Source organism: Coptis chinensis, chromosome 4, assembly GCF_015680905.1.
Source record: "Coptis chinensis isolate HL-2020 chromosome 4, ASM1568090v1, whole genome shotgun sequence".
Classification (NCBI taxonomy): domain Eukaryota; kingdom Viridiplantae; phylum Streptophyta; class Magnoliopsida; order Ranunculales; family Ranunculaceae; genus Coptis; species Coptis chinensis.
Genome location: NC_141459.1, coordinates 58,504,498 through 58,520,234, shown reverse-complemented (window position 1 = coordinate 58,520,234; position 15,737 = coordinate 58,504,498). Strand labels below are relative to the sequence as shown.

General features: G+C 36.6%; 1 protein-coding gene across 1 annotated transcript; it reads left to right on the top strand.

Moving 5' to 3' along the window:
* Positions 1–315: 315 nt before the first annotated feature.
* LOC147504179 (S-adenosyl-L-methionine-dependent uroporphyrinogen III methyltransferase, chloroplastic-like) lies at positions 316–1,609 on the top strand. Its single transcript, XM_086604033.1, has 3 exons — positions 316–452; positions 1,167–1,236; positions 1,347–1,609. Exons 1-3 carry the CDS (start codon positions 399–401, stop codon positions 1,502–1,504), a joined length of 282 nt encoding a protein of 93 aa, XP_086460159.1. The 5' UTR covers positions 316–398; the 3' UTR covers positions 1,505–1,609.
* The last annotated feature ends 14,128 nt before the right edge of the window (positions 1,610–15,737 follow it).

Genomic DNA, 15,737 nt, shown 5'->3' with positions numbered 1-15,737 from the left:
ATTTGCTTATTTCCTGCTCCTACTCTAACAAAACTGCTCCTTCACCCTTCATAGAAAAACATTCATTTGAGAGATACCAAAGAGATAGCTGGTTATATAACAACAACAATACTACTTCTCAGTGTTCACTTCAAAATGATGACGATTCTAACACCATTAGAGAAAATGACATTGCTTTACAAGTACTTGAGCTGAAAAAGTTGCTTTATGTCTTTGAAAGTAGAGAGAGAGAACAAGGTGGGAGAGAGGGAATGGAGAGGTTGGGAATGTTTTTGGTTGAACCGGACACGGGGATCCAGAGTTATTGACATTGAAAGCTATGAGAGTTATTGAAAGTCTTGATCTTTTGTTGTATGATAGATTGGTGTCTAACGAAGTTTTGAATTTGGTTAGAGGTGATGCAAGGCTTTTGTATGTTGGCAAGATCCGATGGATATCATAGTAGAACTCAGGTTTGATACTAACCGATTCATTTTCTATAGTTTTGATTATTTGTGTGCTGATTATCTGTATTAATTGGAACCTGTGTGATTTTATTCAGATTTTAGAGTATTAGATAGAGAAATCAAAATGTTATGATTGATGAGTGGTGTGAATTAGAAGAACATAATATTGAGTGAAACCATAATGCCTAAATGGTAATGATACTGATTACATTTGGAAAATGAGAAACATAGAATGCGATTTGGCAAGAATAGAATCTCAAAACAAGATAAAGTAATAAGTGATTGAGATGGCAGATATTGGAGTTTGTGAGATTAGCCTTTTGAAATGATAGGAATGATTATTTGCAAGTTGGGTTTGTTATGTTTCCCTTAGTTCTGTATTGTGTTTAGACATCTCACATCTGTGGTGACCGATTTGAGTGATTTCTTGGTTTTCAAAGGCCTCTTTCGAATAAGGGTTGTAGTGGTGTGGTTTCGCAATTGAAGTTAGACAATCACTTATCTTTTGAAATTGAAATCACGCTTTTTGTTCAGGAGGAGAGATTCATGAGCTTCTCTTGAGTTTCGCAGAAGTCGGTGCCAGTGTTGTGAGATTGAAAGGAGGGGATCCACTGGAAAATTTATCCAATATTATTACTTGAGAAGTTGTACAAGTAGTTTGTGTAGACGGTGTATGTTTTTATTGTGAAACTTCTCTGAAAGCACTTTTCCATTTTTTAGGTATTTGGGAGAGGTGGAGAGGAGATGGAGTTCCTGCAACAACAAGGAATTCAAGTGAAAGTCATACCAGGTATGATAGATTAAGAATGTCTTTCTGTCTCCAAATATGAATTATTCTGTTATCAAGCTGAACAGTGTCAAGTTTGTGCAAAAATGTGATCAATGCGCACTATTATGCAGGCATCACTGCTGCTTCAGGAATAGCAGCGGAACTTGGAATGCCATTGACTCATCGTGGTGTTTCAAATAGTATTAGGTTTCTGACGGGGCATTCAAATAGTGTTAGCTTTTTGTTCTTCAGAGATTTTTCTCCTTTTGAGTCTGTTAGATCTCTATAGATAAGAGAGAGAAGTCAAGAAATGCAGAGATAAGGAAGTACTGTATGCATCATACACCCATGAGTTTGTATGACAAATCCTGATGATCAGAATGATAATACACTCTAAGGCCCATTAATACAAAAATAGAGCCTTTTAGCCTCATCAATTATTGCTCAATATATTTTGGAAGTAAGATTGTTGATACATATTAATTCATAAACTTTTATTATCAAACATTACCAATAATTAAAAAAATTATATCAATGGTCAATATCCATTTTATATAAATTAATGGCAAACAATTGAATTAATGGTTAACAAAAAATTAAAAAAAACATAAGTCCATCAAACAAAGTATATATATTATAAGCAGTGAATCATTAGCTATCAATATACATATATTATTTATTCAAGTGGACTTTAGGTTTTTGAGTCATTAGCTATCTATATAGCAAGTCCGGCCATAGGCCAGGCCAAATGGCTAGTAACTACTCAATAACTGACTCAATCTAATAATGTACCCAAATTAATTTGGCATTTTTCTTCCTCTTCCCTGCTCTATCTTCTATTGGGAAAAAAAAAATCAAATCTGATCACCGTAAGTCAAAATATTTGGTTTCCTAATCATAACTTAATTATGATGCAAGGACCAAAGAGTGAAAGACCGTAATAAGCTTTCGTTTTACCATTGATATTGTTACTGTCTGCACTATCGGAAGAGTTGCACCCATAGTTCGGGATTTCGGAATTCTCGGAATTCCGGTAAATTCAAAAACCGAAATCCAGTAAATTTCGACCCTATAGAATTCGGAATTTCAAATTCTTTCGGAATTTCGATTATTTCAACACTATATTTAAATTTTCGATTTTTTGAAAAACCGAAATTCCGAGCGGAATTCCGGAGTTTCGTTCGGAATCACGAACTATGGTTGCACCTTTAGACCGGGCTAGGATGTTGAGAGTTGAATACCTTCCTGGCTTTACTTTACAGCCTCTACTTCCTGACAATTACTAAATCTCCTTTACTGTTTGTTTGTCTGATTTCATAATGTACGAGTTTACGAGATTGATTTTAGGTGGTTGAGAACTTGAGATACCATGTACTTGATTCATACTTGATCAGAAATTGGAGATCACAATTTTTGGAAAATTTTCTGCTTAATGCATATTATTTCTTAATACATTGACACTGAATTGGTTTTGTTGTACCCTACAAAGTGTCCAGGTCAATCCGAACTTTGCACGACATTATCAAATAAAATCCTGAGATTTTGTCGTTCACCACCAATATAACAAATGTTGGTATCCTGATTCCTGAACTTGAACTATACATTACAACCTGTTGCTCATCAGTGTGAACTCTTAAGACTGTTAAGAGTTAAAATGAGAAAAGGCATGCAGGTTCCCATTGTTAATTACGGGTTTGGTCATTGGTTATTTCTCGAAAGACTTCTCCAAGAAGTCTAGCTAGGACAATACCGTCTTCTAGTGACGCACACCCACCTTCCAATCTATATAACGATCCTTTGAACTTTGTTACGGTAAAGTGGAAATCTCATTCACAATGTTGGATGGTGACGCCCTGAACGTCCCGAGTCCTGACAATTGGCGAGATGACGCAGTTTCTGGACAGAATGCCTTTGTGTAAAATTAGCAACTGCTATATTTTGAACCTGTGACTGTCTGCGCCATCTGCAGTTCAGTAGTCTAATACTCTAATGCACACGTAATCAGATACCAGAACTTGGGGACAAAAAAAATGGGACAGTAAGTCGTACGTGATGATTAAAGGTGCGAGAGAGATTTGTCTAGTAGGTGGAAATATACACTGCATAACACAACAGTAGCCTGCCATCCTTCACCATTGTCAAACCTGGGTAACATGCATGATTCATACATGCGGAGTTACATAAAAAAGATGATAAATCATGCTAGACATTTACTATATGCTCATGAAAACAAAAAGCGTATCTCATGGGGAAGAAAAAAGGCCTTGTAATTATGACTGGAAATGGTACCGGATGCTACCCGAATCCGACCATATCCGAATCCATTTTAACGGATATGATTTCTAAGTTTATGACTAGAATCCGATCCGAATATCCAAAAACCCGAATCATTTTAACAAGATTTATATTTTGATGCCTAAAAATTAATTTATATCTTACATTTATATATGAAAATCATTAAAATAGTGCATTTTTTGGTGTTTTTTAATGGATATGGATATCGGAAATCCGACCCGAATCCGGATAGATCTAAATATGGTAAAGAGTTTTGAGTGAAAATTCGACCCGAACCCGCTCCATTTCTAGCCCTACTTGCAATTCTGTTTCCAGATAGAAACTCAATAAAATAAATAAACTTTATATTGTCTTCATTTATGGTATACGTATGTACGAGGAATGCTAGCAAGTAGTAACACCATGGAAACATAAGCAGTGCCAGCCAAATTCGTATCTTGAGATTCTTCAAATTTATTTGATAGTTGGAATCTTGGATTAAGTTTTATTTTTATTTTTTTTGATAATCATCATCAGATATATATTAAGAAGGAAATATTACAGAGGTTGAATTTACAGACACTCGATCCTCTCGTAGAATGTCCCTAAGCCATAAAGGGAGGTTTAGTATCCATTCTGCAGAGTTAGAGTGTAGTTTCCCAAAAGCAGCTATGGTGTGAGCAGTTTTGTTACATGTCCTGCTGACCCATGTAAAGCTAACTTTGTCTAGTAATGACAAATTAGATAGTGCATCATTAAGGTATAGTTGAGAAGTCCAAAAGATATTGGCTTGTCCCTTCTCCAAAAAAGTGTTGTAAGTACCTTTCGTTCTACACTACAGAGTGACCTAGCCTCTTTTTTGTGTATGTAGATGAGATGGTATATGGATGATGTAGATAGATGATGGTCGTTGAACAAAATAGAAACGTATCAAAACCTAATTATCCCTCAATAAGTAAAGGATGAGTAGGATATCGTTCCACTTTTAAGTGTATGTTTATATGAAGGACAGGACTGGAGATATTGGCTTGTCCCTTCTCCAAAAAAGTGTTGTAAGTACCTTTCGTTCTACACTACAGAGTGACCTAGCCTCTTTTTTGTGTATGTAGATGAGATGGTATATGGATGATGTAGATAGATGATGGTCGTTGAACAAAATAGAAACGTATCAAAACCTAATTATCCCTCAATAAGTAAAGGATGAGTAGGGTATCGTTCCACTTTTAAGTGTATGTTTATATGAAGGACAGGACTGGAAAGGGGGTTGAAGGGATTAAAAACTATGATTATAGATATTATAGATTCTAATGCTAAACAAAACAAAACAAAACAAAACAAAACTATTGAGAATTTATAAGAAAGAGAATTCAAGAGATTAGAATCCACCAATACTTTTGATTCAATGACCTTTTGCTTCATGGTTGTTCTCACAAGTAGACTACAATTAGGCAATCGAGCGAGTGTCGATGCCCTCTTGGACGAAACATCGTTAACGAATAACTCTACTTAAGGTTGTTCCTATGTTCATGTTAGTAGTATCTTCTTTCCTTTTATGTGAGCTTGGGCAGCTATTCAATGAATCACCATCTAAGGCAAACACAAATAATACTTTCCTTACTCTAAAACACTACACAACTAGAAGAAAAGTAGAGAATAATAGTATAATATTCAATTACAATAAATAAAACCCTATTCTAGCATTATATTCAATTGCAATAAATAAAAGCATGTCACTAGCAAATATTCAATTGCAATAAATAAAACTCTAAACTAGCATGATATTCGATTGTAATAAATAAAAACCTTAATCTATACTTCCATCCCCTGGTCTGGGCAATGGAACTAATAACTAAAAATATAAAGAACTAACCTGATTGAAGAACACCATGAATCAAAAGAATCATTGAACCCTAAGCACCGACTTCATCTTCTCCCTTAAAGGAGAAGATTAGCCTTCCATAAAGAAAGAAGAACACGAAGAATGAGAAGAAGAAGAGTCGAAGAACATAAAACTAGAAAGACTAATTTATTAAGACTCAGCTAGTTAAAACCGATCTTTTATTATTAATCTCTCTCTGCCTCAAGTTTTGGAAACAAGAGTATAAGTGAATTGGCCAATTACATGAGGCACTTAGGTCCTCTATTTATAAAGGTTACAATGAGCTCTAGAAGCATTCCAAACCTTCATTTGTTTCCTAATACAAATAGACTTCTTTTAGAGTCCAACTTCGTCTCCAAACTGAGAAAGAATTGGCTACAAGTTAAATTCATACGGGCCTGACTATTCATTCATGTCTCCTCGACGCAAGCAATGCGTCTGGACGCTCTATCCATGCGTCCCAGACGCGTTAACCGATTTTGTCTCTTCTGCTCTATCCTTCTATCCTCTTTTGCGGGCTTTGGTCCAAGCAACGAATCCTTTGGCTTTGGGCTTCCAAATAGGCTTTAAAATAGGTCCAAGTCGAATCTTTAATAGCTCCAATTCCTTGGCCTTCTCCATGATTGTCCACGGGCTTCCCATGTGATACTTAATGCTCTGAATTGCTCTATTTTACCCCTTTTTCTCTAATATTCCACAAAACTCTCTCTTTGACCTGTAGAATCATAAAACATAACTTACAAACACTATTAGTCCACTAAGATGGCTAAACAAGAGGCATAATCGAGGGTTAAATAGCACTTTTTGAGCACTTATCACAACTCCCAACTAGCCTTTTGCTAGTTTCTTAGCAAATAAGATAAAAAAAATAGATAAGTGATCAAAATCACATCCTAATAACAAAAATAAAATCCTAACTCATTTTCGCAGGCATTGCAATTGTATTTACCATATGCAACAAGGCTTTAAACCTTTAAGTTCCCCAAAAAGGATGAGTTATAGTCTCGTGAGGGTTTTCAGGTGATATACCCACAAAATCAATCAATAACATGTTCAAGAATGATAGTATTTTTCAGAGAGAGAAATTTCTTACCCACTTAGTGCTTACTCCAACAGAGAGTCTCTATTGCTAACTACATTGCTGAAAAGACTCATAAATTATGATGGGAGATAGTAAAAATTAACAAAATTTTTAATCAAGGCTTATGTGTGTACTTAGTCAATCTCCTATACTCTCCTATCCAAGAAACGGAATCTCTAGTTTACCATAGGTAGATAATCTCGACTTTTAATCCTCACCGGTCATACTCTCAGAAAAAAATCTCTTAGAAGATGGTCTACTATTTTACCTCATATATGTGGGGAAAAGAATAATGCATATGAACATCCCACATACTACCTTGAAAAACAGACTTCTAGATGACAGTAGTCTCATGGAAAGAATGTCAATCACATATGAAGTGTCGGGTCCTTCACTTTAGCATCCTCTCACCTATTCTAGACTTTAAACCATACACTGTAGTGATAAGTCATAGGTTGTAACTTGGCTTGGGTATTGGTTTATGAAGGAAAGGTAAAAAGGATTCAAAGGTTGTTTCTAAAAAACACTAAGGGTTTTGCTTTATTATTTGGAAGATTTCTTCAAATTCTGTATTGCAGAGAAAATTCTTCCTTTGTCTTAGCTTTTCCATCCATTATGTTCAACTTTTTTTTTTTTTTTTTTTTTTTTTTTTAACTTAGTGGTATATCCTTGATTAGTACTGGATATGCTTGTTTTCCACTAGCTTTTTTCACTTAGAACATAATGATGGTCTTCATTGTATCTCTCTGATATTTCCTTGGAATCTTCTTTTTGTGCTCTTTCGTCCTCCTTGTTCCCCTCGTATTCTCAGAAACATATAGGTATGGCTGATAAAGGTTTTTAGCTATACTCCTTGTCTGGAGTTGGGTAAAGGGTAAATGGTTTTATGAAAGAAAATGGCTTATTGTAAGGCTCAAAAGGGTTTAACATGATGGTCCTACTAAGTGGGATAAAGGCTGAATGAGTTCACTACTTGACTTATCATTATGATACTCTGTTTCGAATAGACTACACGATCTAATGGCTATCACCCCAGTTGATGTCACTTCGTGATTAACCAAATCAACGAATAATGAGACTATATTACAACGACATAAAGAACTGAAAGATGTTGAGTCACTAAGACTCGGATTTTTTGTAAGAACTCTCCAAAGAATGGGTATAAAGCTCAAGTCTCACGAGCTAAGTCTAAAAATTCTACTTCCAGTTTACTAGGGGTTTAAATCTCTCTTCTAGCAAAAATACACAAAACTGACCAAGTATTATGGTGGTGGTGCCTTGATAAAGAATTCTATCAACAAGAACTATGTCCGAGCATAATAAATAGTCTAAGCGGTAATGAAATCAATAATATCAACTATCTATTAAACTCAACACTAAGCAGTATAGAATCTATATCCCAGACTCATCATTAAAATTCATTTTTCTCATGCTACTGATATAGGAAAAAAAAATATTTTTGTTTTTGAAAACTAATTTTCGAAATTCATTTCTCAAGTACACCCTCCCCCAACTTAACATATGCATTGTCCTCAATGTATAGAAATTAAGTAAATGAAATGAATGAGAAAAAAGGAAGATGTTACCATTGATGCCGAATATCAAAATTAATCCAAAAATAAGAACATTTCCTTTTACCAAGATTTTTTTTTTTTTTTTTTTTTAATTTTTTTGGTTAGGTCTTTTTAAGTCAGATCCCTAAGACTATATATCATGCATTATCAATTTGGAGTGAGGAGACCAGATTTTCTTACCCAAATTTGACGAATGTTTGGAGGACGAGGAGGTCTCACCTTGTGGGTTATCAAAAATACTCCTTGATATGCAAGAAAGATTGCTGGTGAATTTGCTTATCTACCTTGAACTATTTCAGGTCTGATGATTGTGTGATAGGCCTTGTGGTTCCTCTGTGTAGAAGATTAACGAAAATCTTTCTTTTTAACAAGACAATAGTATCTGATGTGCCCTTTACCACCACAGTGATGATAATGGATGTCTGGCTGACTGCTCTCAAGGTGAGCAGTAGACTGGTTCACATACTTCTCTAGTTCAAACAATGATGGTGTAGAAGAAGCTTCAACAGTGCAATGCTTCTTATCAATATGGTCCACTTTCTGCTTTAGAAGACTCATTTCAGTTTCTAGATTCTGTTGTTTTTCCAAAACTTCTTTAAAAGCCGATTCTCTAGTAACCCATTTTTTTCTCAAGCGTAAGTCCGTTGTTCATCCCCGAAATGTAGAGTTCATCTTCTCAAAGTATGATACTCTCTCTGCAAATTTTCCATTCTCGCTTCACTTAAATCCTAAATTTTCTAGAGATTCCAAGAACATGGCTAGCAACGCCTCGTGGTGGGGTTCTCGGGTTCATCATAGTTTTCTAGATTGAGCACTCTCAATTGTATCTTCGAATGGGAAGGATTCTTTTATCATGTTATCAAGGAAGTACACCTCTTCACCTTCAAATCATCACGATCCTTATGCAACGTGAAAAGATATTTATGTCCATGGACATCTTACCAAAGTTGATCTTCATTTCACCGTTGTGACAATTTATCAAAGCTTTTAGCGGTAATAGAGGAAAGGTCGGCCTAGAATAATTGGAATTTTATCAAAGGCCTCCTGGGTGTCTATCACAATGAAATCCACTGGATAGTAGAAATCGGCTACTTGAACAAGAACATCCTCAACTATGCCTCTGGGAATCTTGGTAGAGTGGTCAGCTAATTTCAATTTGACTTGTGTAGGCTTTAGGTTCTCCAGGCCCAATGCCTGGTACACATGATATGACAAGAGATTAACACTAGCACCAAGGTCTAAAAGAGCATTACCCGTGAATTTATCTCCTATCTTGCATGATATTGTAGGACTTCCTGGATCTTTGAGCTTGACTGGAGCTTGCTGATGGATAATAGATATTGTTTGTCCAACTAGAAACGCTCGCTTTGGAACATGAGTACTTCTCTTTATGTTGCATGCATCCTTCAAGAATTTGGCATATGATGGCAATTGCTTGATCACTTTGAGAAAGGGGATATTGATGTTATCTTTCTCAAATGCCTCCTTCATCTCTAAAAATTGCTTGTCCTTTTTGCTTTGAGCAAAAAACATAGGAAAAGGTGTCTTTGGTACAAACACATACATCAGCATGTGTTTGCTCTTCTTTCTCTTTGGCATTCTTGCATATCTTGTCTTGGTCATCTTGACAAATAGGAGTGGAAGGATTTCCCCCACTTCTTTTTGAACTTCATTGGAAATCTTGACCGATTGCTCTGTAGCAATGTCATCATGAGAAGGTAAGTCAACCTTGTTGTCTATCTTCAATCCTGATCTGAGACTAGTAACTGAGCTGACATGATCATGGACTTGATCAGTACTAGAAGTTGTCCCAATGTGGCATACATCTTCACTCTTCGATATTGGTTCCAATAAGCTAGGTTGAGTGGCTTGTGTCTTTACAGACAAAGCAGTAGTGAGTTGGTCGACCTTAGCCTCTAGAGACTCCATTCTAGAACATTGACTTGCCTGAGATTGCTGGAGATTGAGCTGAGACTGTGCAAGAATCTCTAGAACACTTTCAAACTTCTGATTTTTTTGTGATAGCAAAGTAATAACATTCTCCAGGTTGGCTGGTGCGACATAATTTCTCCTAGGATCAGGCACTAACTCTCCACTTGTATTGGAATTCTCACGGCGAGTATAATTGTTGTTGAGGAACCAACTATGAAGCTTGACCTGTCCTGTGGAATATAACTTTGATCTTGAGAACACCGGGGTCCAAATCGCCTCCATAATTGCCTTGAAAGTTATTACCACCTTGATTGGGCCTCTGAAATGAGTTCACATTGTACTCTCCAACTGATGCATGTTGATAGTAACCACAACATTCTAGAGTTGCATGAGAAGTGTCCGAAAAGACTTCACAGTATCGGCTAGCTTGCATGACTGGGGGAGATTTAGCTTAAGACTTGTTGATCTTGGAGGGATTCATAGAGAACTGGTTGAATTTCTTACTCAGAGTTTCAATGCTGGTGGCCAGGCTGGCCAATATAGACTTCAGTTTTTGATCTGCTTGTTCATGTGCTTGGTAACCAAATTGCTTTGGCTCCCCCTCCCTGCTAGCGACATCCTCGTTGCTAGTAGTCCATTGTTGTGTTTCTTCAGCTAAATTTTCGATAAAGTTGTAAGCTTCCTCTCCATCCATTGATGTAAACTTGCCTTTGTGCATTGACTGTATCATCTGCTTGTTCATCATCGAGAGTCCTCAATAGAAAAAATGAGCCAAATGTGCTCTTTGTCGATCCATGATGTGGACATGAGACTAGCGATTATTGAATTTCTCTCGGCTTTGATGATATTCTTCTTCCACCTTCCTTTTGAAATTATCGATGGCTTCTGCATGGCATCCGTCTTCTAGAAGTGGTAGAACTTGTTCATAAACTTCGTTCTCAACTTCTCCCGCTTATCTATTGAATTGATCGGTCGCGGGTTAACCATTCGTAGGCTTTACCTTCGAAAGTAAGAGCGGAAAAAGAATCAACTTGATACTCTCATCTTTGATATTCTGGTTCTTGAAAGTTCTCGGTGGGTCGATAGAAATTTGTTCATGTGAACATATGGTGAACATTATCTAAACCATTGAACTTTGGAAGCATAGAGATTATTGATGCTCTAAGTTCAAACCGTTAGATTCTCTCGGAAAAACAATATTCTTTGGGTGGGTCTCCAATGATTGGCGAATAGAAATCGTTCAGCTTCTTCCTCTGCTGTGCTTGCATAGGTGGGATAGCTTCAGGATTATTGGTGCCCATAACACCTCCATCATTGCGTGTGGCCATTGTATCAATCTTGTCTAGTATTCTTGCTATGCGAAAATGATGAAAAACTATCCTACTATGCTTGAATGCAATTAAACTAATATGTAACTATTCTAAATTATACTAATATGCAAAACTACTTTCCTTTAACTGGGTTGGGCTTTGCAGCTAGTATCTTGCCCGTTGTCTAAAGCTGTCTCTTCTAGGGTTATGGTGAATCACTTGGATTGCTTAAGTACCACGGCCCACAGACGATAGTCCGTTTGTCAAGATTCAGACAAGAAACACTAAAGTTTGATGTTTCGCTGTGTTGGCTTACAACTTCAATTATTGAAAAGGTCCTAAATGCAATTATACTAGAAAGCAATAAAACTAAACTATGATTCAACTATACTAAGAAAGCAATAAAACTAAACTACGATGCAGCTATACGAAGAATGAAATAAAAAGAATGAAGATTCGACTAACCTGGATGGTAGATCTTGTCTTCGAGATGTCCTTCAAGCTTCTTTCTTTCTTAAAAGGATGGATGATGCGGCTAAAATTACCTCAATATCCAAAGTTCTAATATTGAAAGAAAATGTTAAACATAAACAACTTAAAACGGCAGCGGCGCCATTTGACCTTGCCTCTTTTTTGTGTTTGTAGATGAGATGGTATATGGATGATGTAGATAGATGATGGTCATTGAACAAAATAGAAACGTATCAAAACCTAATTATCCCTCAATAAGTAAAGGATGAGTAGGGTATCGTTCCACTTTTAAGTGTATGTTTATATGAAGGACATGACGGGATTAAAAACTATGATTATAGATTCTAATGCTAAACTAAACTAAACTAAACTATTGAGAATTTATAAGAAAGGGAATTCAAGAGATTAGAATCCACCAATACTTTTGATTCAATGACCTTTTGCTTCATGGTTGTTCTTACAAGTAGACTACAATTAGGCAATCGAGCGAGTGCCGATGCCCTCTTAGACGAAACATCGTTAACGAATAACTCTACTTAAGGTTGTTCCTATGTTCATGTTACTAGTATCTTCTTTCCTTTTATGTGAGCTTGGGCAGCTATTCAATGAATCACCATCTAAGGCAAACACAAATAATACTTCCCTTACTCTAAAACACTACACAACTAGAAGAAAAGTAGAGAATAATAGTATAATATTCAATTACAATAAATAAAACCCTATTCTAGCATTATATTCAATTGCAATAAATAAAACCCTAAACTAGCATGATATTCGATTGCAATAAATAAAAACCTTAATCTATACTTCCATCCCCCTGGTCTGGGCAATGGAACTAATAACTAAAAACATAAAGAACTAACCTGATTGAAGAACACCATGAACTAAAAGAATCATTGAACCCTAAGCACCGACTTCATCTTCTCCCTTGAAGGAGAAGATTAGCCTTCCATAAAGAAGGAAGAACACGAAGAACGAGAAGAAGAAGAGTCGAAGAACATAAGACTAGAAAGACTAATTTATTAAGACTCAGTTAGTTAAAACCGATATTTTATTATTAATCTCTCTCTGCCTCAAGTTTTGGAGACAAGAGTATAAGTGAATTAGCTAATTACATGAGGCACTTAGGTCCTCTATTTACAATGAGCTCTAGAAGCATTCCAAACCGTCATTTGTTTCCTAATACAAATAGACTTCTTTTAGAGTCCAACTTCGTCTCCAAACCGAAAGGAATTGGCTCACGATGTCGATTCATGCGTCACGGGCGCACTATTCATCGCCTCCTCGATGCAAGCAATGCGTCTGGGCGCCGATCCATCGTCCCACACACGCGTTAGCGAATTTTGTCTCTTCGCTCTATCTTTCTATCATTTTTTTGGGCTTTGGTCCAAGAAACGAATCCTTTGGCCTTGGGCTTCCAAATAGGCTTTAAAATAGGTTCCAAGTCGCATCTTTAATAGCTCCAATTCCTTGGCCTTCTCCATGATTGTCCACGGGCTTCCCATGTGATCCTTAATGCTCTGAATTGTTCCGTTTTACCCCTTTTTCTCTAATATTCCACAAAACTCTCTCTTTGACCTGTAGAATCATAAAACATAACTTACAAACACTATTAGTCCACTAAGATGGCTAAACAAGAGGCATAATCGAAGGTTAAATAGCACTTTTTGAGCACTTATCACAGAGCACGTGTCCACAGGGCAGGACGTCTTACTTCAGCTCGTCCCACAACATCAGATCGTACCAACGACCCAAAGATCCGTGTCGTCACCAAAGAGATTACAACCATTCATGGAAAGATATCAACTAACACAATCTTGGAGCTCAATCAACGCCACAATCAAGGAAACATTAACCAAGTAACAACACATTAATGGCGAATCACCAAGATAGCACACAAGGTGGATCTACAATCCATAACGGTTCAAGCACACATCTATAAATAGAGAGAGATGAACTATGTAAGGCTTGATTCAAGTTTACCCTGAGAAACTTGATACGTAGGCAACTCTTATCCTAAGAAGAGTGCAGCCACTTCCTATCAAACCAAATCCTCAGGTCGTAGTCCCAAAATAACCAACATCTACAAGTGCTGACATTTTTGCAGTCAGTCTCAACTTCCAGTTGCATTAGTCTGAACTTCCTGCTCCAAATGATTGCTTGGAGCATTCCTTGGCTTTCTGCATCTTCTGCTGTGAGGTCCCATCCATGGCCAAGTCCTGCAGCAATAAAATCACCCTTAAAGTTTCGAAGAATATAGCCGTAGCTAGATTGTTTCCCTTTAACAAAGGAAGCATCAGTGTTGAGTTTGAAGAAATTGGAATGTGGTGGAGTCCAAAATGCCTGTTTGGGAATCACTAGGCCCGTCAGAATTATGGGAGTTTTGACTTCCAAGTGAGTAGATAATTGGAAAAACTTGTTGACTAACATCTGCAGTTTAAACAAGTTAGGTTGCATTTTGGTATGCAAGCATTGCATCTTTCAAGCCATATATGTCGATTTAGATAGAGACATAACTCAGTCCAGATGTCAAGTTCAATTGGCCATGTTGATGGTGGATTAAACCATAGGTCTATCCACTGTGTGATGTGTAAATTTTCAAATTTAGATAATTTGAGATGCCATGGAGAAAAGTACCATAAGTTTATGGTAACATGACAACATAAGAGCCAGGCTGCATGTTACAGAGAAGACAAGATTTTTGGATTAAGTTTTATGGTATAGCGGTTCCATTTCTTGCATTCAAAAGGTATACTCAACAATTATCCTTCAGTTGCATAAAGAGCGGATTCCAGTTATGATGTTCTTTTCTTTTGAAACAGAGATGCTTATAGTGGTCAAAATCTTATCGCAAATGAGTGAGATTTCAAAATTTGCAAACTTTGATAGCTTATAAAACGAAAGTAGAAACAAAAATGGACAAATCAGCAGTCAACTTCGTCATGAATCAGGCACACCAACTCATGACAAAGCCTCTCTTGACTCAGAGGACATCCACAAGCCAACATAATGTCTCTCACTCCTCGCTCATGATCCATGGACCAAAAAAATTCCTCAGTAGAATAATTGGTGTACATTAATGGTCTCATTGAGGCTTTTCAAGATACACAATACATTGGGCATTTATAGAATGCCATTATATGTAGCAAATCTCAACATAACAGAATTTGGTTCGATTCACAATAGATACATTGGGCGTTAATAGATACAAACGATTCACAATAGATGATTATTCACTATATCTGACACTAGCCGGGCTAATAAGTTAGGGGCAAAATCAATAGGAATCAATATAACCAAAAAAGCCATAACAAATTAAAAGAGCAACAAAAGATAAACCCATTCAAAGAAACAATATAGCCTTTCAAAGGGATCTTTCTTTGAGCGATCTCATAGAGGCTCGTGTGTTAAAGACTTGCAATGAGCCAGTGGTACAAGAGTAACATTTTTAAAGCAATTCAAGATAGTAGTATCTTGAAACTGCTGCACATCTATCTAGAACAAACTGATAGCACTAATAAAAAAAAAATTGCATCAAAGGTGCAGACAGAGTACCCTACGGCCATCACTGGCTTTTTTCCTTTTCAAAAGTTTCAACATATTGATAAATTATTGTGACCGCAAGTAAAATTCCAGTTCCAAAACCAATTGCGCCCATGAAATCCGCCAGAACTGTCAAAGCTCCAATGCAGATGCCTCCAAAGGCTGCTGTAGTGGGGATGTATCGGTTCAGTTCCATTTGTAAATTTGACTCTCTATGCCCAGACATCACCATTTGTTGCTCCTGCAGAACAAGCAAAGAAATATTATGAGGTATCTAGTTGATTTATTTTTTTTTTTCATTCTCATTCGGTTGGTATTCATCCTCATTACTTTGGTATGATTGATTCAAATCAAAAGTGGGTGTTTGCATGTTTATTGATGAGATAAAAGAATAAGAGTTTATTGGAGAAGAAGAAGAAAAAAAAAACATATTTATTGATGAGATAAAAGAATAAGAG